At 46.1% G+C, this 20,360-nt stretch overlaps 1 protein-coding gene across 2 annotated transcripts in view; it reads right to left on the bottom strand.

Moving 5' to 3' along the window:
- Positions 1–20,360, bottom strand: part of Slc10a7 (solute carrier family 10 member 7) — a 239,102-nt gene that overhangs the window by 5,249 nt on the left and 213,493 nt on the right. For both annotated transcript variants that reach the window (XM_059264286.1, XM_059264285.1), the window contains one exon: positions 19,032–19,105. In XM_059264286.1, coding sequence (XP_059120269.1) covers positions 19,032–19,105 — 74 coding nt within the window. The remainder of the gene's footprint in view (positions 1–19,031; positions 19,106–20,360) is intronic.

Here is a 20,360-nt window from a genome sequence, read left to right as displayed (position 1 = left end):
CCTTGGTCCCCACACCACCATGGTGCTGGGATTTCACACGGATGAAAAGCAAAGCTACTGTTAGGGGCCACCCCAACAAGGCCAAGGCTTGACCTTCTAGAAGCTTCTAGTATGCTGGTGGTCTTGCCAGTCTTTGAACTGGAGGCCTGAAGCTCTCTTGTGCTGCGGGTTCCGTCAGATCATTCCTCTCATCTTCAAACATACCTTCTGTTCACAGGGACTCGGCACACTTCAGTCCTTTTGGCTGGCTGTACCCTCAGTGGTCTTGCTAGTTTGGATGTGAAGATGGAGGGGCAGGGAGGGTCTCTGCTCTGCTCAGGCAGCACTGACATCTTCAGGGGCACCAGCAGTCAGCAGTTGGCCCCTACTGGCAGCTCACTGTGCCCGCCCTTGGATCTCACTGGCTTGAAGCCTGAGCTTGCCACCTGCCTCCTTCTCCGAGCACCAGGTTCTGAGAGCCCAATCCCCTTGGTCCCAGCTTCGGCCACTTCCTGACATCACAGCTCCTGTGTTTCCTCACGGCCCTTTTCCCTTTCCACTCACCGAAAGGGCAGATTCTAGTTTCCCGACAGACCCTGGTGGCCTGTCATACTGTGCCTTGTATGACAGCTACCTGCCTTGCCTGAATGAGAAGGAATCCAGGACGACCTGCAGCTGTGCAGACATTTGTCACATTAAATAGGACTTTCTTCCCACGACTTTATGTGGCTACAGCACTTTCTTGATAGTAACTTCCCCAGTGACCAACATTAAAAACAGGGCTGGAAATCATATATTAGAGGTAAGAATCTTGGTGTCCAGTGAGGAGGTCCAAGTCCTTCGGTGTGTCCTCTGGTGTCACAGCTGGCTCTCAGTGATGGGAGGGGCATTCCAGCAATTAAAGTCACCCTGATCATTTGGGTCTTAAAGTCTATCTTACTTTTCCATATTTCAAATACCTACTTTCCTTTTCTATTTTTAGAGGTCCTCTCAATCTGCTTTTTATTATTATTATTATTATTATTATTATTATTATTATTATTTAAGGTCTTCTGAGACAGAGTTTCTCTGTATAATGTCACTGGTTGTCCTGGAAGTAGCTATGAGACCAGGCTGTCCTGGAATTCAGAGATCCACCTGCCTCTACCTCCCAAGTGCTGGGATCAAAGGCGCGCGCCATCATGCTGGCTCGACCGTTTATTTCAATGTTGCTTTGTTTCATTCCTTCCAAGCCCCGGCTGAGTGTGACTGTGGTGGACTCTCACGTTCTCCAGGGTCTGGGTGGGAAGTGGAAGGTGGGAGTCACGGAGAGACAGCATATTCCCCAGTCAGCAGGTCCCATGCTGTGACACTGTTCTTTCGCAACTGAAAGCTTATTATCTCTGTCCTAGGTACCTCTGCCAGGTGACAAGGGATATCTGGGCAGCAGCTAGAAACCACAGAAAGGCTACAGTGTCCTCCAGAAGCCACCATGCCAGTATACTTGATTTCTGGCACCTGGCAATGGATCTGTCATGTCGACTAAGAAGTCACTATAGTTCTTACTCCTGCAGCCTGCAGACAGACACAGTCGGACCCTCTTCTCTCACAGGGTTAAGAGCTCATGGGAATACCGTTTACTCACTTCACTAGCACGCACGTGTGCTGGCTGAGAACCAGAAAGCAGGCGGTACCAGAGCCCTGTGCTATGGCTTAGACAAGGCCTCACCCCCAACATGTACTCAAACCTGATGTCCTGCCAGAGGCCTAAGGAGACAGGGCTAAAACCTTGGAAATCACGGGCCCAAATAACCCTTTCCTATTCCAGTGGCCGATATACTCAGGAACCACGGGAGGTCGTCATTCTCCGTGAAATCTAATTACACAGTCATGCAGGAGCCCTCTGCTCTCACCCCCTCTAGATCTCACCCCTGCTCTCACCCTCCCTGGAGATCTCATCCCTGTTCTCACCCCCTCTAGATCTCACCTCTGCTCTCACCCCCTCTAGATCTCACCTCTGCTCCACCCTCCCTGGAGGTCTCACCCCTGCTCCACCCTCCCTGGAGGTCTCACCCCTGCTCTCACCCCCTCTAGATCTCACCCCTGCTCCACCCTCCCTGGAGGTCTCACCCCTGCTCCACCCTCCCTGGAGATCTCACCCCTGCTCCACCCTCCCTGGAGATCCCACCCCTGCTCCACCCTCCCTGGAGATCTCACCCCTGCTCCACCCTCCCTGGAGGTCTCACCCCTGCTCTCACCCCCTCTAGATCTCACCCCTGCTCCACCCTCCCTGGAGATCCCACCCCTGCTCCACCCTCTAGATCCCCCACTCTAGCCTCAGTGGGTGCCTCCGGGTTCTCCTCCATCCACCGTGGCCCCCAGGCCTTTGCCCAGCTCTCTTGGTCTAGATGCCCGTCACTTCTTGGTGCCCACCTCACCCTTCAGCCTTCTGTTCTTACACTGCCTCCTCTGAGAGTGCAGCCTACAGTCTTCAGGCTGACCTGCAGAGCCCTCCTCCCGACCCACGCCAGCCCGGGATTTCTGTGTCAAGCTGCAGGGTCAGCAGCTACTCATCATTCATCTTTGAGGGCATAGTAGGTGCTCACAAAGGAACCCGTGGAATGAATGGGCTTGTATATGAATGGGCTTGTATTTTTTCCAAATTCCATAATAAAGCTACTATACAGATTATCACCTCATTTTACATTTGTTAATTAGGAAAAAAAAAAAACTAGCGAGAACTTAAAACCCCAAAAAGACTTACTTGAATTTTCCTTTTAAAGTAAAATTTAAATACGAAATTCTTTTCATCTTGCTATCACTGTGGTAATATAAATGAAGCAAATTAATTTTAATGCTCCCAGGTACTGATTCTGTGTCACCATGGTTGACAGGATTCAACCAGACTTTATGGGATGGCATTTGACTTTATGGAAGTGAACACCATGCACACATTTACAATTTTACAGGGACTTTAAGCTGTCATGCTGAAAAATGTTTATAAAACATTAATCAAAAATGCCTCTTTAATACAATGCATTGTCTGAAAGATGTTAGAAGGTGCATGTTGTAAATGGATTCCTTTTCTGACTAACGTAATTTCCACGGGAAGCATTTTCCCACTGCTCCACATGCACACTGTGTGGGTAGATAAAGAGCACTTTCCCTGCACATTACTACCTGATCTGAACACTTGGGAAATCACTAATGTACAGCGTGCCATATTTCCATGTCACACATGACACATTCGTCTAAAATTATCCAACAGAGTTTGACACTGCAGCATACTCCATAAGCAGAGCTTTCAACTGACATCTGCCACGGAGGAACTTCAAGCACGCGCTTTCTTCTTCTAACAAGCAAGTAAGGGCTTTCTTTTATCCTACACCCAGGAAGGAAAGCATAAAACAGTATGGACAAGAACAAGTTCCCCTCTAACTTAACTATGTTTATTTCATGTTCTTTGAATTAGAAAATTCCACTTGTATCATGCTCAAGCAGCAGCACTTATGCTCTGTATCAGATGAACACTCTTGACTTATCCTTGAGAAATGGCATTTTCCCAGATTACACATGTACTTTTCTTTAATGGCCATGCAAGACTGTCCTGTGGCTCACAACGAAAGATCTGCTTTGCAACACTGTTCAGAGTTTATCTACAGTACTTGTACCTGCACAGTATTTTCAGCATCATTCAATCGGTCCGTCCGTCCGTCCGTCCTTCTTTACTTTTCTTTGAAATGGTTTTGCTGTCAGCTCTGTTCTAGCTGCTATGGCTAAAGGAGAGAAACAGGCCAGCTTCTTTGTCTTCCACACTGGTTTCTGGCAGCTCTTTCCTGACTACATCAGTGTCCTACCATCCTGTGAGTCTCAGGCTGTCGCTACTGTCACTGGCTTGCCCAGACCCCACAACTCAAAGCTTGAAGACAATTATGAAGAAGTCATAGGATTCTATAGGTTCCTGCCTCTTTCCCCCGGTTTTCACGCTCATCACCTCAGCTCAGCTCCTTGTCAAGTCCAGTTGAAACCAGTCAGGCCTCTCATCAATCCTCTGAACTATACCAGATTAATCTCCTCAAAACTCACATTAATTAAAGCCAATACCCTGGTCCAGAGCTGTAGTGAGTTTCGAGGGCCCATTCATCAAATCGTCTACCCACTCAACTTTAGTAAAAGATAATTACAGCTACCATCATTTTCAAAGTGCTACTGCATGCTAAGTGCTCAGACTGCGTGGTCTCAGAGTCAGTCCTCACAACAGCCCCAGGAAGTGGGTGGCCCCTTTCCCACTGATGAGGAGTTCATGCAGTTAGTTACTTGCCTGACCCCACCATCTGTAGCCAGAGCAGAACTGGACCTGCTGTATCTTTTTAACTGAGTCCAGGGAGCTCCGTGGACACCACTAAAGAAAACTTCATGGGTCATTTGCTGTCACTGGCTCAAGCCCAGAACTTCAAGCTCACCCTGTACGTTGACTTTCTCTTTCTGTATCCAGGCCCATGGGGTCATCAACACCTTAAAGGTGACCTTCCTCCTGACTTGTCCACTGAAGAAGGAGAACATGATTTCTAGTTACATCACATACTCTAGTACTGACTAAGGCTAATTATTTTCTTTCTCTAACTCTTCTACTGAGGCAGGTATATAGCTCCAAAATGATTATTTCAGAAAATGTACCAATATTTCCTATATTGGAAAAGACAGATTTAGAACAAATATGAGTTACTCCATTAGCCTTTAAAGCTAATGCATGCCCGCCCACTCTGGGAGCGTATGTATATTCATCTGATGTGGCAGGAGGGAGACCAATCGGACTGACACAGAACCAGCAATCTGAGATGAGAGATGAGGTGCCTGGTGAGGGTCTGAAGACATGGGTTTTCCCACTCAGCCAAGAGATGGCTCACCCCCACCGAATCACTTCAAAGGTCACACCCTGAACCCACGTGACTTGTTCTCCATTTAAGTGCTTTCTCGGAGTACCACTGAGTTCTGGAGGCAACTGCTGGTAAACCTGGAATCCAGCTGCTTCTCGCCTCAGTTATGACGGCTCCGACCTCTGTTTAGACTGTTCTTGGAAAGACTGGTAAGTGTAGCATCCAAATGCACTAACTCTTGCTACTTTAAGTCTCTTTCTCCCTCGAAAGTCTCCCAGGAAAGCTCCTGCTTGCCCTTAAAATTCATCAGGTCGGTCTCTCCCACCATCACGAACGCTGTAGAGCAGCCACTGTATGAAGAACATGGCTGCTCTTTTCAAACATCAATAGATGACGTCCCCTCACTAAGGCACAAGCCCATGTACATGCACACCCCCTGAACCCATACTGAGAGACAGAAGAGCCACAGAAATGAAGCTCATGAGCACTGATTTATCTGGCTCACTAACAAAGGGCAATTATACATAGTTTCTAGAGCACGAAACAGTGCCATGGCAAGGCCTAAACTATAATCTTGGCATTAGTTAGAACAGGCCTAGGCTGATCCTAAAGCAAGCTAATTTTCAGTAACAACAGCTACTGTCTCATGTAGGGGTTAAGTTCTTCATTAGTTATTATTTGTGTATGTTCAAGTGTGTGTATATGTGGGAAAGCATATGTGTGTGCAGGTTTGTGTAGATGCTAGAGGTCACCCTTGGGTACTGATCTTCAGGAACACAGGGTCTTCCCCTGGGGCCTGGGTATGCCTATTAGGCTGGGCTGGCTGGCCCATGAGCGCCAAGCGTCTGCCTACCTCCACCTCTTAGTGCTGTGATTACAGCGTGTGCCACCACATCCAACCTTTTAAATGTTCTAGGGATGGAATTCCAGTCCTCACTCATGCAACAAGCACTTTACACACTGAGCTGGTCCTCAGGCCCCGTTTATCATGCACTATATCACTGGCCTACACTGGTATATAGTGTGGCACTAAGAAGCCCAGGGCTGGAGTCACTCCTGGGTTAGAATCCTGATTCTTTAACTACTGTCTGTTTGGTCTTGGTTGGGCAAGCTGTTTGAACTCAGTTTCACATCAGTAATACAAGCCTAATTTCTCTCTCAACATAAAGAGGTAGTGAGCTAATATACACCAGTTCACATTTATCTGTTATGTTCCAGACACTCTCTGTTCGGCATGCAGTGACACACGGACAAAAGCCCTGCCTCACAGAGCCAGAATGTCTCTCCACTTAGCAGGTGGCCAGTGCCCAGGACACCACGCCGAAGCTAGGCAAGCAGCAAGTCTCATCCCGTAACAAGACACTGTACAGAGCAGAGAAAGCACACACAGATGGCTGGAAAAAAAAGTGGATTCCACGAATAACAGGCGAGGAGAATTTGGTTATTTTAATGTATCTCCCTTTTAGAGATCATAAAAGGAACCCACTTCTGGGTGGCTGTCCACCAGAGGCATGTAGGGTAAGTTTCTGGTGTAGGTGGTGTTTAATCTGCATGATCTCAGAATTCCACTCTGCTCCTCGTTCTGGAAACCTCTAAAGGATGGCCAGTCAAACTTTTTGCAAATGTCCTTAGGAAAGGGGACAGGACGACACAGACCACATGAACACTCTAACAGCCTCCTTATCTAATGATGGTTTTCTGCTCGGATGCACTGAGCATTCTAATATGCAGTCTGGCTGGCATAGCCTTGTCTTGGGTTTGTGTTGACTAGCTTCCTTGCTCTGTCTGGCATTCCACCTATAAGTGAAAATTTGTCAGGTTATCACTGGCGTGAACCACCACAGCACCTGAACTTCTGCTATGACTTTATGGACACAGAGGAAAACATTCTTATTCTTCCTGTACAAGAAGGCATCCCACATGAGATGCAGTGAGACGGAACTCTCCAGAGCTTTCTTCAGTGTCCCAGGACTCTGGACTCATGGAGGCCACAAAGACTTACCATCTCCAAACTGCTGGACACTGAGTGGCCACCAGTAGCTCTGGGCAGGCTGGCAAACCCCTCTGTGTCTAGCAGGAAACAGGATATCTTGCATCAGTTTAACAGACAGAAAGGGAACAGCACCTTCCAACCTGAGGCCTGAGTTAGGTCCATCATTATCTCTGTTGGTGGCACCTCAAAGGTAAGGGGACAAAGGAGCTGTCAGCTGAGTAGACGGTGTACAATGGCTCAGACATCCTGCTGTCCTCGAGGGCCACTTGCTTCCTCTTTGGGCCTGAAGGTTGCTCTCCTGCCTACATCTCTGCCTGTGCAAGTGGCATGGCCATATGCTTACAATGCTTTTCCAGCACAGGCTAGAAACTATTTGCTCCTCTGAACAGATGCTTATGTGAAATCTCCTGTAGATTTGCCCTCCCTTCATATTTCAAAAGCAGAATTCAAAAATTTCCTTTATCAGAAATGAACAGCCTGGAAGAGAAAATGAACAAATAGAGAGCTATAGAATACGGCTACTATGAAGAGAAGCAGTCTTGCTAGTGATCAAGACTTTAGAGAAGCTGGGTGGTGGTGGCACACGCCTCTAATCCCAGCACTCAGGAAGAGAGGCCGGTGGATCTCTGTGAGTTCGAGGCCAGCCTGCTCTACAGAGTGAGTTCCAGGACAGCCATAGCTGTTACACAGAGAAACCCTGCTCGAAAAACCAAAAAGACTGTAGAGAAAAGAGTAACACTCACACCCAGGTCTTTGGTGTAAACACTGCACAGGCCAGGCTTCAGAAGCCACATGTGGATCCTGTCTGTTGGTCAGGCAGGAGGGAGTAAGCACGGTGTTCTGAGGGCACACATCCATCGATTTGTCCAAACGAGTGAACTACCACCACCATCCTCACGGTTCAGAAGAAGGGAGTGAGGTGGCAGCAGCAGGTCCCAGGCGGCACACAGACACCAGGGTGCAGGTGGGATCAAACACAGACACACTGGCTCCACAGCCTGTGCGCTCCATCAGCCTCAAACAGTCACTGCCTGGGGACTCAGGTGCCCAGGATAGTAACAGAAGAACAGAGGAGAGAGGCTCCGGAAGAGAACGTTTACACAGAGAGGCCGGGCAGGCTGGGTCTCTTTAAACAGAGGTACCTAAGGCTGGCAGACTTTTATTACTCTGAACCAGAATTGTTTGGGGGTCATTTTCAGCCCATTAGGAGAATTAAAGATAGCCTTTCTGCCTTTAACTACCTGGCTGCAATCCTATCACGTTGCTGGAAGTTTTATGTAAATAAAGATGCAAGAAAAGCCCCAAATGAGCGGCTGGTGTTATTTCTGTTTTGCAACAGGCATGCTTTGATTGGGAAAGACGTTTAACGAATGGTCTGGGCCAGCTCAGCAGATACCGACAAGGAAACACTTAACTCCTCCGACTGAGGTTGCTGTCTCCAAAGAGCTACAACCTCACCTGTCTGACTGCACCACAGGAGTAATTAGCAGGTAGGGAATTCAGGGCTGAGTTGAAGAGCTGAGCCACAGCCTTCCCGCTTCCCAGACACTGGCTGTGACTTCCAGGAGGGGCCTGGAGACAAGGTGCGCAAGAAGTGAGGAGACGATGTCCTTCCTTTTCTAGGCTGAGGAAGAAAACCTTGCTAATGTTCACACTAATAAAACATGAAACATTAAACATAGAGCAAGTATTTCACATGGTAAAAATAACAAAAGGTCGTCAGGCTACATTTGACATGGTCACCACACAGACAAGGCTCCACCTGATCAACACTGGAGTCCTTGCTTTAGTCGACAGAACTTTAAAAAAAAAATTAAAGTTTACTTGTATTTTATGTATGAGTGTTCTGCATGTATACCTGCAGGCCAGAAGAAGGCATTAGATCATATGGTTACAGATGGTTGTGAGCTACCAGGTGGCTGTGGGGATTTGAACTCAAGACCTCTCAAAGAGCACCTAGTGCTCTTAACCGCTGAGCCATCTGTCCAGGCCCTCAACCGAATTTTTAAAGGAAATTTTATTTTTATTTTCTTCGTATGAGTGCTTTTCCTGCATGTGCATGTGTGTGCCACATCATGCAGTGCCTGAGGAGGCCAGAAGAGGGCGTTGGAGCCCCTGAGACTAGCCTTGTATACCATGATGAATGAGTCATGTGGATTCTGGGAACTGAACTGACTCCACAGGGCCAGGAAATGGGTCAGCAGTTAAGAGCACTCGCTGCCGTGGCGGTTTGAGTAAGAACAGCCCCCATAGGCTCAGATATTTGAATAAAATATAAAAAAAAAATAAAAATATAAAAAATTATATAAAAAATAAAATATAAAAAATCAAAGTGTGTCACTGGGGGTGGGCTTTGAGGTTTCAGAAGCCTTTGCCAGGCCCAGTTATCTCTCTTTCTGCACCTTTGGATCAGGATGTAGACCTCTGAGCTACTTCTCCAGCACCATGTCTGCATGCATGTATGACCATGCTCCCCACCACGATGATACTGGACTGGACCTCTGAAACTGTAAGCCAGCATAATTAAAATGTTTTCTTTATAAGAGTTGTCATGGTCATGGTGACTCTTCACAGCAATAGAATTTTGACTAAGATACTCCTCTTGCGGAGGACTGGAGTTCAATGTCCAGTACTCACATCAGGTGGCTTACAATGCCTGTGACTCCAGCTCCAGAGTATCCAATGCCCTCTTCCAGTCTCCATGGTCAGCCCCTCTCTCCCTCCCTCTCTCTCTGTCTCTCTCTGTCTCTCTCTCTCTCTCTCTCTCTCTCTGTCTCTCTCTCTCTCTCTCTGTCTCTCTCTCTCTCTCTCTCTCTCTCACACTCTCACACACACACACACACACACACACACACACACACACACACACACACAAACCTTAAAGAAAAGGCTCACACACAACAAAAATAAAATAAAGAAAAAAAAAGCTGGAGTTATATTTCTGTTTTATTTCAGCTTGAAGTTGTTTTGATAACGTACTCCTCACTTTTACTCAGTTTCAATGACATAAGAATCGGGAAAACGTATCTCATTTATAAGTCTTCTAGCTGGAAAAACTTGAGAAAACTCTCAGAGTCAATTCTGGAAAGAATGATTTTAACCTTTTTTTTTAAGTCGTCTTGTTTCTTTCTTTGAATACTTAATGCATTTAATCTGGCACTGATAATTTTTATTCCCACAAAAGAGTACAGTCACCTTTGTGAGGAGTGAATGGACAGGTATAGTCAATGCATGAGATGTGGGAGCTTGGCCTCAGTTGCACATGGAAAGTGCTTAGGGGCTGGTGTCAAACAGATTGACAGGGAAGCCATGGGTGTGGGGAGGTTCCTGGCTGGCCTGCTCCTCATGGACAGCTCCCACGTGAGTCTAAAGTGAGCCAGGCTAAAGAGTCAGGCCTGCACCAGCTGTGGAACGAGCATCTGGAGCAAGACTGCTGTAGGCCAGCTTTGCGATGTACTCACGGTGCATACTGGGGTGAGCTGTGTAACCCCTCACGGGTTTTCTAATTTGGACAATGAGACCATGAGTACTGTGCAAGGTTGTTGTAAGTGTTACCTGAGATAATGAGGCAAGTGAACCCAATAAGTGCCTAGCACGCAGTAGGTACCAAATGAATGCTGGGCCCATTTTCCAATGTCTCAGAACATTTTCTGCTTTCTGATACTGTTTAACTCAACCATATGAGAGAGAAGAACACAGGTTTGCAAGTTTACATGCATGTGTCTGGCCAACTGCATTTACACTTTTCTGCTATCAACACCCTCCACCTCTCTACCCTCTGGATAATTCCAGTCCTCAGACTCTTTCCCTTCTAGCTGCTCACTGTGGGTGATGTCATCCTATTTAAGAGACCAGATAGGATCTTTGGGGCTAACCCTCTGACCACAGTTCCAGACTCCACCAGACTGTTCATGCCTGAAGCTGAACCTCTGATGTGTCCCTAAATCCCTTTTCTACCACTAGGACATTTTTTTTGTATTCCTCTCTAGTGGAATAAACACTCGTGGCCCCTCAGGCTGTTAACAACTGCTTTCTTGCATACATTGCCCAGTGTGATGGCTAATCATGGTTGTCAACTTGACCACATCTGGCATGAATTACAACCCAGAAATGGAGGCCACAAGTGTGAGATTTTTTGCTTGGTTTGAAGTGAGTAAATCTACTTCTAGTCTAGACCTTTAATCCGGATCTGAGATGGGAAGGCCACACCTTCTGCTCAAAGCCTACTAAAGGACACGGAAGAAGGAAGCTTTTGTTCTTTGCCTTGTTAGCAAATCCTTTCCTTCACTGGCATTAGAACCCATTTCTTCAAGAATTTGGTGTATACTAAAGACCAGTTGAGACATCTAGCCTCATGGACTGAGCAACTTCTGGATTCTTGGACTTTCCATTCATAGGCAGCCAGTGTTAGATTAGCTGGAGTGTAGCCTGTAAGTCATCCTAATGAATTACAGACACACACACACACACACACACACACACACACACACACACACACACTCTCTCTCTCTCTCTCTCTCTGTCTCTCTCTGTCTGTCTGTCTCTCTCTCTCTCTGTCTCTCTCTCTCTCTCTCTCTCTCTCTAGTCCTGCTTCTCTAGAGAGCCCTGACTGATATACTCAACATTCCCCACTAGTTCTGTGGTTACTGCTATTGCTCTCTGTCTGGACTGAAGCCACTCACTGATCTTCCCAGTTCTCCATGGTGCACCCTCCTACCTACCCAACAGAGTGGCCAAGGAAACCATTCAAACTTGAGAATTTGACTTTGTCATCTGTCCATCCAGAACCCTCCAGTGACTTCCCCTCTCATTTGGATAAAAAGGCAAGATCTCCTAGTGACCAGTGAGGCCAAGTCTGGCTGTGGCTGGAGGGTCTTGGCCTAGCACCTTTAACCTCATTTGTTCTGATTTTTCCCACCCCAACTCTGTTGGCTGAAGAACGGCTGGTACCTTCCTCCTACACGGCCGTGCCTTGCCTTGACCCTTAGCCATCGCCATGGCAGGTATTTCTGTGTCCTTCTCGACATCCATGTGTTCACTCCCTCCTTCCCTCAGGTGCTTGAGGCATGGTGTCCTCTGCACTGAGCGCTTCCCCACGTCCTGTGCTGCGCTGGCCTGCGGCTTCACCGCTCTCCACAGCACCACCAGCTGACATGCTGCTATTAAAGGGGTAGTCAGCTTGCCCTCACTAGAAAGGACGCTGAACAAGGGTGAGCATTTTGTTTGTTCACTGCTGGACCCCTGGGACCTAGAGAGGGCTGGCACATATGAGGCACCAAAAAAACACTTGTTGAATGAATGCATGGATAAAATGAGTTGGTTTGAGATTTTTTGGGGTGTGTGTATATGTGTGTATGTGTTGTGTAACTTTACTACACAGCATATGTCAGAGATCAGAGGACAACTTGTATAACCAGTTCTCTCCTTTCACCATGGGGTCCCTGGGACCCCAGATTGTCAGCTCTATGGAAAGTCCCTTTACCCAGCAATTTCAAGGGTTCCCACCTTATCTTTTGAGACAGGCTCTCTCACGGGCCTGGGGCTCCCTGATTAGGGTAGAAAGCCTCGGGAATTTGGAACCTGCTGTAGTGGTTTGAATGAGACACAGGAAGGTTATGAAACTTGTAGCACATGGAGCCTTGCTGGAGGAAAAGTCACTGTGATCAGGCTCTGGGAGTTTACCGACACTTGCAGCTCACTTCTTTTGCTTCCTGTGAGATATGCTCTCTTGGCTTCTTGGCCTGGCCACTGGCTGCCATGCCCTCCTCACCACTGTGGATTTTCCCTTCCGTTCTCCCTATGTTGCTTCTGCCATGATGTTTATCATAGCAACAGAGAAGGAAATGGCTCAGCCACCACCGCCCCAGCACCCCAGGTTACAAGGGGGAGCTGCTGCAAGCAGCTTTTTAATAGGTCCTGGGTATCAAACTCGCGTCTTCACGCTTACTTAAGCGAGCTGCTGACTGGGCTGTGGCCTTAGCTGCCCAAGGTGGCACGCTATTGCCACTGTAACAACATGCACATTCTCTGCTTCACCGGCTTGCTGTGGCACAGCCATCTTTTGAGCTGTCTAATTTCCTATCTCCTATCCTGAGTGATTTGTCGCAGCCGACCACGTGCCGCACAGATGAAGCAGTGGGCACTGGACCTTCCGTTCCTGTCCCGTGGACCGGGGCTGCAGTTGGGGATGACAAGCGGACATGCATGCCCTTTGCTTCACAGCCTCGGGTTCACTTTCCCCTCTACTGTAAAGCCTGGTGTCGGCTGTCATTAAACGTACGCTTCCTGACTTACGTTGTCTGGCTCAATTAAGGGAACTTCAGGGAAGAGACACGACCAAATAAATAATTGGAGATGCAACTCTGGAAGGAAGGCTGTTTCTCGCCCGTCTGTTTGTAAGTTAAGACGGAGCTGTAACTTCAAGAGACTGGCATCTCCTGGGTGAGATTCTTCACGTCTAACATGGTAAGCAGCGCTGTTCTGTGATGCACATTTTAGTATTGCTGGAGGCAATTTCTCAATATTAATAATAATGATAAACAAACCCCTCAGCAACTGACAGAGAATGCACAGAGGAGCAGGAAGACTTGGGAAACGGGGTCTTGTTGGTGTTTTAGGACGTGGCAGTGGCCACCTTGGAAAAGGCTGGAAAGGGCAACATGTAGGATGACAAGCTGTATCCCCTCAGTTCTTAGGGAACGTCCCTTCCAGAGATATGACGTATATATGTGCTGATTACCAATGTGTACAATCCACCTCTTCGTAGTTGACTATAGAAATAAAAGCTTGTAACATTAAGAGTTGACATTAAATAGCAATAAAGACTGTCTTCCTTCCTTCTTTCCTTGTCAGAAATTCAGGGAGAGGACACCTGAAACCAGAGGTTACACAGTTAGCACTTGGGGGAAGGGGTGGAGCAGCTGTCAGGCCTCAGACCTACTTCAGTGAGCTGCAGAATCAACTCCAAGTCACAGGGTGAAGTGGGTTTCCAATGTAGGCTGCACCATAAGATGTTTGACGGTCACCGATATGGAAAACAGGAGAGCGTGGGTACCGGTGCTGGTCAGCGGGAGAGTGTCTGGCATGGTGTTAGGGTGATGACACTTGAAGAACAAACACATACGAGCTCCTTATCTTGAACGTCACACTTGGGACACAGAACCCTGGGTCTCCTGAATTATCCAGCCACACAACCAGTGACATCAGGTCCAGCACAAACCCAAACAGCCCACAGACCCCGAGGATGTGCTCCATTCAAGTGTGCCTTTTTAAAATAAAAAATAAAAAATCCCGAGGATGTGCTACATTAAAGTGTGCCTTTTTTAAAAAATAAAACCAGACACACAATAGACTACTGCTTTAAAAAGTGCTGCCCAGCTCTGTGGCAGTTAAAATAATCGTTGTGTGTCAAACAGAATCCGATAGCTTTGAGTAAGGAGCACCTTACCCAAAATATATCCATATTTTGATTCCACATCTTCCTGAGAAAGTGATCAAACAAATCATGTTTTCAGTTCTGGTTGAACTCATTCTTTACCATTCTTGAAAAGCTTACAATTAAAGTTGAATAAAAGATCCCTTTGTGACTTTGTTTCTCTTTGGGCAATATGAGGATTAGAAAAAAAATTCTTGGGCTGAAGAGATGGCTCAGGGGTTAAGAGCACTGAATGCTCTTCCAGAGGACCTGGGTTAAATTCCCAGCACCCACAAGGCAGCTCACAACTGAAACTCCAGGATCCAACACCCTCAACACATGCAGGCAAAGCACCAATGCACATAAAATAGAAATAAATTATATATAAAAAAACTTGATGTGTGTGAGACGCACATGGTGTGTGTGTGTGTGGGGGGGGGGCATGGCCATGCCACGCAGCACACATAAGTCAGAGAACAGCCTTTGATACGTGTCCCCAGCACTGGCCCAGTGGCCCCTGGGGTTCTCATGCCTCCACCTTCCATCCCACCACAGCAGCACTGGGTTACAGAGACAATGCCACAGCACCCAGCTTTACATGGGTTCTGGGGATTCAAGTTCAGTTCCTCAAGCTTGTATGGCAAGGGTGTTACCCACTAAGGCACTTCCCAGCCCTGTGAGGATGCTATTAACCTCTGAAGGCAGCAGCCACAGCTACATTTCCTTTTGCATGACAGTGAGACACCATTTCTTTCAAGAACTTTACTCTGTAGACCTAAGAGGAAAAATTATTTTATAGAGGAAACATCAGAAACAGACCTACAGAAACTAAAAGCTGGAAGAACACAGGTGCCATGCACACCTTCTCACTTTGGCAATGGGGCCAAGAAGTCTCCTCACTGTGCAATTTGATCCAGCTTTGAGAACTGGCATCCTAGGAACTGGAGCCTAGAATCAGGCATAAGACCTCCTCGCTCTCTCCTGAATCCTAAAAACTCGATTCTTCTAGCTGGTAGCTCCTTACCACAACTCAGCAGTGGCCACAGATTCATGATGACGTGTGGACAACGTGAGGAAGGGTTGCCTTGATTTGCCTTCTATACAAGTGTCTATAAATAGGATTTATAAGCCATTGATTATAACACTCACTTTAAATTTTAAACAGAGTGCATTCAATTCAGAAATGCTTTTACAAATAAAAACTTGGGACTACCATTATTGACTGTCAATAGTTGACTCGGTCTGAGATGATGTCTTTTCACTTTGCTACTTACATTACAAACCAGTACAAATGTATGCTTGTATAAGGACCTCAAACATCCCGAACCATTCTCTTCATGGGTGTGGCAAGAAACATTTCTACATATGTTGAAACTCAAGAAAAGCAAAGTGATTTGAATCCCCGAGAGAAAAAAGATAAATAAAAGTAAAATACCAAGTCCAAGGGATAGCTGGGACCTAGTCTCTTTCTGGATGAAATCCACTGACCGTGCCTGAGCCGTCGTTCCTAGGCTACAAACTACTCTTCAGTCTCTCTATGTAAAGTATCCTCTTGTTATTACACCAATATCACCATCAAACTGGAGAAGAACCAGCAAGAGTTCTGGCTTCTATGGCAACCCACAGCAAGGACTGCTGTCTTGAAATTGCCTCCGACCCAGTTGGAGTCGGAGGAGCATGGCAAACAAGCCCTGTGGTATTGTTTTAGATGAAGCACAGTGATAGCTCTGCACTTCCTCCGGGCTTCCTGCCTTAGTGAACGAACTCCAGGGAATGGCATCACGTCAGGCTTTCCAGATGGATTATGTGAAGCCATAGCTCAATGTCATTTTCAATAGGAAGCCTCATAATTAAAGGTCAAATAGTCACTTCATCTGCAATCAATCAATAGAAAAAGTACTAATACGAAGAACTAATCAATCAATGGCAAATGCGCTAATAAAAGCAATGAATCAAATTCAGCATGTGTGTAGATGTGAGTACATGGAAGAGACCAAGACAGGGCGAGGCAAGAACAATACAATAAACCAGAGGTGAATGCACGGAGGGTACTGAGGACGCGTCCCAAGCCTCACTGTCACAGGGGTACCACTTGGCCTGCAATAATATATTATTACTATAATAATAATCTTACACCTTGGCTAGGTATAATAGTATACTATAATTTCTAAGTTTCTCTTAATGTATTTTATTTGATATCATGTGTTCATGTGTTTGTATGAATATAAAATCACTGGAGGAAATATTAGGACAGGAAAAGATGTATTTCTGAAGTGCCAAGCAGCTATACTATAATCTGTGGTATTTCATCTTTGTGTATAAAGACAAACAGTATCACTCTGGGTGACATTATGCTGAATTTCTGTCCCCTTTCCAGAGTGTGGTATTGTTCACACCGAATGTGCCGATCTTCCAATCCAGCACAGACATTTATTTCTATCTTGGCAGTGTCTGGCCTGCAGGTCAGGTCACTACGAAGGCACATTCTCTGCCACCCTTGGGACAGCAGCCCACCAGGAGAGAAATCTTGTGAGAATGGGTAGAGCAGACTTACTGGGTTTTACAAGTCCATTCTAGCAATCACCCCACAGTCCTGGGTGTGTGTGGAAATAAGGTGCTTTGTCCGAGATAAGGAACACCACTGAGGTGTACCAAGGAGACTAGACAAGGAAGCCAATCAAGATTGGCAGAATGTATGAACTGGAACTAAAATTCTCTCATCTTAGACCCGAGGAGGCCGAGGCCAGGCCAGGCCAGGTATTAGGTCTTTTAGTTTCAGAGAGCTTGGGCCAATCGGGGTATAAAACAGCTAAGTTTACATTGTGTTGTCACTAGCTACCACAGTGCCTTACCAACACTCTGCGATCACAAGCTACCGTGGTATCTCACCCTCACTGTGTCTTCACTAGCTGCCACAGTATCTTACCATCACTGGAAGAGACAAGTACATACCTCTTGGGAGAACTCTTTACAAGCAAACACAAGTTCAAGTTCATCCAATCCTTTCTACCCAAACAACTATTTCTGCAAATCAGCTTTCAGAACACATAAAGAGCAAAGAGACTAGGACTAAGGGAAAGGAAAAGAGTCTGGATTTGAACGGATTTGCTCATAGAGAAAGAAATACCAGCCACCCTGAGGAATGCCCCCGGTGCTTCCTGCAGTACGTTCAACTAGCTGCCATTTGCTCAGAGAGGGTCAGAGAGAAACAGAAATCACCCACTTCAGTCTTTCACTCCACAGCAAGTCCCAAGATGCTGCCAGGTTTAATAGCCCACTGCAGACAGGCAAGACAGCCATGGCTAAACATGTGCTCTAAGACATGGCTCATCTGAACCCTCTGACCTTCTGACCTTTGGGCACATCCTTCAATTTCTATAAGACTTGCAACGCCATACATTGGCCTTCATAACAACATGGGTGACAGAATGTGACATGCTTTCTTTGAGGTCAACAGCTGGTCTACAGCTATTTCAGGAAAATCTATGACAGGGGCATGTGACTGGAACCCTGGGCATAATAACGCATTTATAACTAACATAAGTAAGGACAGCAATAACAGTACTACTTTCGGGAGGCCACTGAGTGCTGGGCAGCACAGTCAGCTGTGAGAGGACACCTCACAGCCTCTAGAAAGCTCTGTAGAGTGCACTCTACTGTCCACTGTGTCAGGACTGGCCGTTTACGATCCAGTTTGTCCTTCAGTTTTACAACCATGCTGACAGTAGACATCAGCTCACTTTAGAAACACAAAGCCAAGGTTCACAGTGTTAACAAGAGGCATGTCATCAGGGCTAGAATGCAGATCCCAAAGCTCTTCCCTTCAGCTTGGTGACTACGAGGACTTCAATGTACGTAGAAACTGCTCCTTAAAGAGTGTGTCTAGTTTTGAAATTATTTTCCAAACTTAACAGAACTGGCAGAGACCCCACCAGACAGCTTTGTTTAGGACTTAGGAAAACATGAAATCTATCAACTTTTTAGTTGACGAACGAATGTTTTTAATGTGAGCAAATTCAAAGCAACATTATGATTCCTCATTCTCTCAAGTGAATCACATTCCAAATGCAGAGGAATTTCTAATTTGAATTTTTACGTACCACCCCAACAAGCCCAAGGAGTTTATGAATGATGCATTTTGCAATAGAGTTCCTGACTACTTAATGAGTTTTAATGACTGAAAACATGGATTTGGGATGTCTCAGAGGTTATTGGGATAATGCATTAAATTGGATAAGCTTAAGTATACATTAGCACTATTATTCTTAATCTTTTCCATTAAATAAAATACTTCACTTTAACTGTTAATCCAATTAAGTCACAATAGCTAAAATGCCTTTGTAGAAAACAACATAATATTAAAAGATGAATTTCAAACTAATGTCAGTCACCAAACTAGAGTAATAGCATTATTCTCATCTTCATTTGAGCTCCCAGAGAAGTCAGTGTTTTTCAAGTGCACGTCTAGAATCTTCCAAAGCAAGTTTTTGTCAATTGCTTTTTCAGAAACAGGTCTTCTAGACCCCTAACCAACTTGGGTTAATATTTTGGACTAATCATTTTTCATGAGAACTGAAGACATGACTGCAAATCCAGTTAAATCCTATATTATTAACTAGGCCCTTAGCAAGTGGTTTGATCAAGTGAGAATACTCCAGAGCGATGACCGACTGCATCCGACTGCTGTTCTTTGTCCAACTGAATGGATGGTCCCGCTCCATTTGACAAGTTTCTGAGTTTCAGAATTATTTAGGGTGATATGTAGTTTTTAACTTGGTGAATCACTTACCCAACGTGAGGGACTTGTGTGTGGAGCAGAAAATGATAGCCACTGTGTCCGCTGGTGTGAAACCCGAGTTATTCCTAAGGGAGGAAGGGGGAGGAGTTTTACAAATATGTGTAAGAAAACCTAAGCATATCCCATACAAATGTGCCCATCTTCATGTTAGCATCCTGCTGATCAACCCTAGTGACAAAGGTTACTGCGGGCCAAAATGCACAGTTCTGTCTGGATTTTTCTTTAGAGACCCTAAGTTCCTATGCCCAGTTACAACAGTTTAGAAAACCATGATCTAAAACTAGAAATAATAATAATAATAACAACAATAACAATAACATTCCCTCCTATCTTAGAAACCCTTCCCCAATTCCTGTAGGTGGTACAGTGAGTCTACCTACTCTGTGCCCTGAACTCTGACAATAGTTAGCTCATGAAAAAATGCTCCAGAAGTGAACTGTACATGGACATACGCTGCAGATTAAGTGAGCTTGTCCCCAAAACCTGTGTTGACCCAATTTTTAAAGGTTTCTAATAAACAGGTCTACATTTCCCTTAGTAACCTTAGCTCTCCATTTGTAACTTATGATGGGAGAAAAATCTTAATTCCTATTTAGAAAAATCCCTAAGTAGATCCTCTATCCTGTGTCATACTCACTGGAGGGAAGGCTTTAAGGCCCCTCTTAACCCCACCCCACGAACACTGTCAAGGGAATATTTTAAACGGTCCCAGTCTCTTCTCCTCTGAAAAGGTTTGCATGCTCATGCTCGGCAGCCTTCCTCCAGGTCTCTCGGTATCAGCTGAGGTCTGGTGTCTCCCCTGCGTGGGGCTCCCCACAGATGAGTAGCACTGGAATGCAGCAAGGCTGTCTGTCTGTCTGTCTGTCTCTCATCTGACTCTGATGTCCTCTTCCCTTTAAACATCATGCTGCACAACCGACATTTTTCATCCCTGTATTCCTCACTCTTCATTCCTGTGGTAAGCTATGGGGAGGGACCTCTCGGGCAAACACGGGACCATGACAGGGTCGCAGTACAGATAAACACTGCATGTGGGAGAGGGGGGAAGAGGTGAGAGGAGGGGAAGAGGGGAGGAGAAGGAGAGAGCAAGTGTTGCCATTGGAAGAAAAGAACGTCCTGTCGCCTGCAGGAGGTGGGATACCACAGTGGAGCACACAGAACCTCTTAGGGGTTAGGGATGCGAAACCTATAGCCCAAGACTGGCACAATATGAAGTTGGCAAAGAGCGGGCTCTTCATGCGGCTCATTTTCAGGAATACTAGCTTGTGAGCAGGGGTGTGGACTTGAAGACGGGGCAAGTGGGAACCCTAGAGTCATGTG

The sequence above is a fragment of the Peromyscus eremicus genome, chromosome 5 (assembly GCF_949786415.1).
Source record: "Peromyscus eremicus chromosome 5, PerEre_H2_v1, whole genome shotgun sequence".
NCBI lineage: Eukaryota > Metazoa > Chordata > Mammalia > Rodentia > Cricetidae > Peromyscus > Peromyscus eremicus.
The sequence above is the reverse complement of the archived record's forward strand: the minus strand, read 5'-3'. Positions and strand labels throughout refer to the sequence as shown.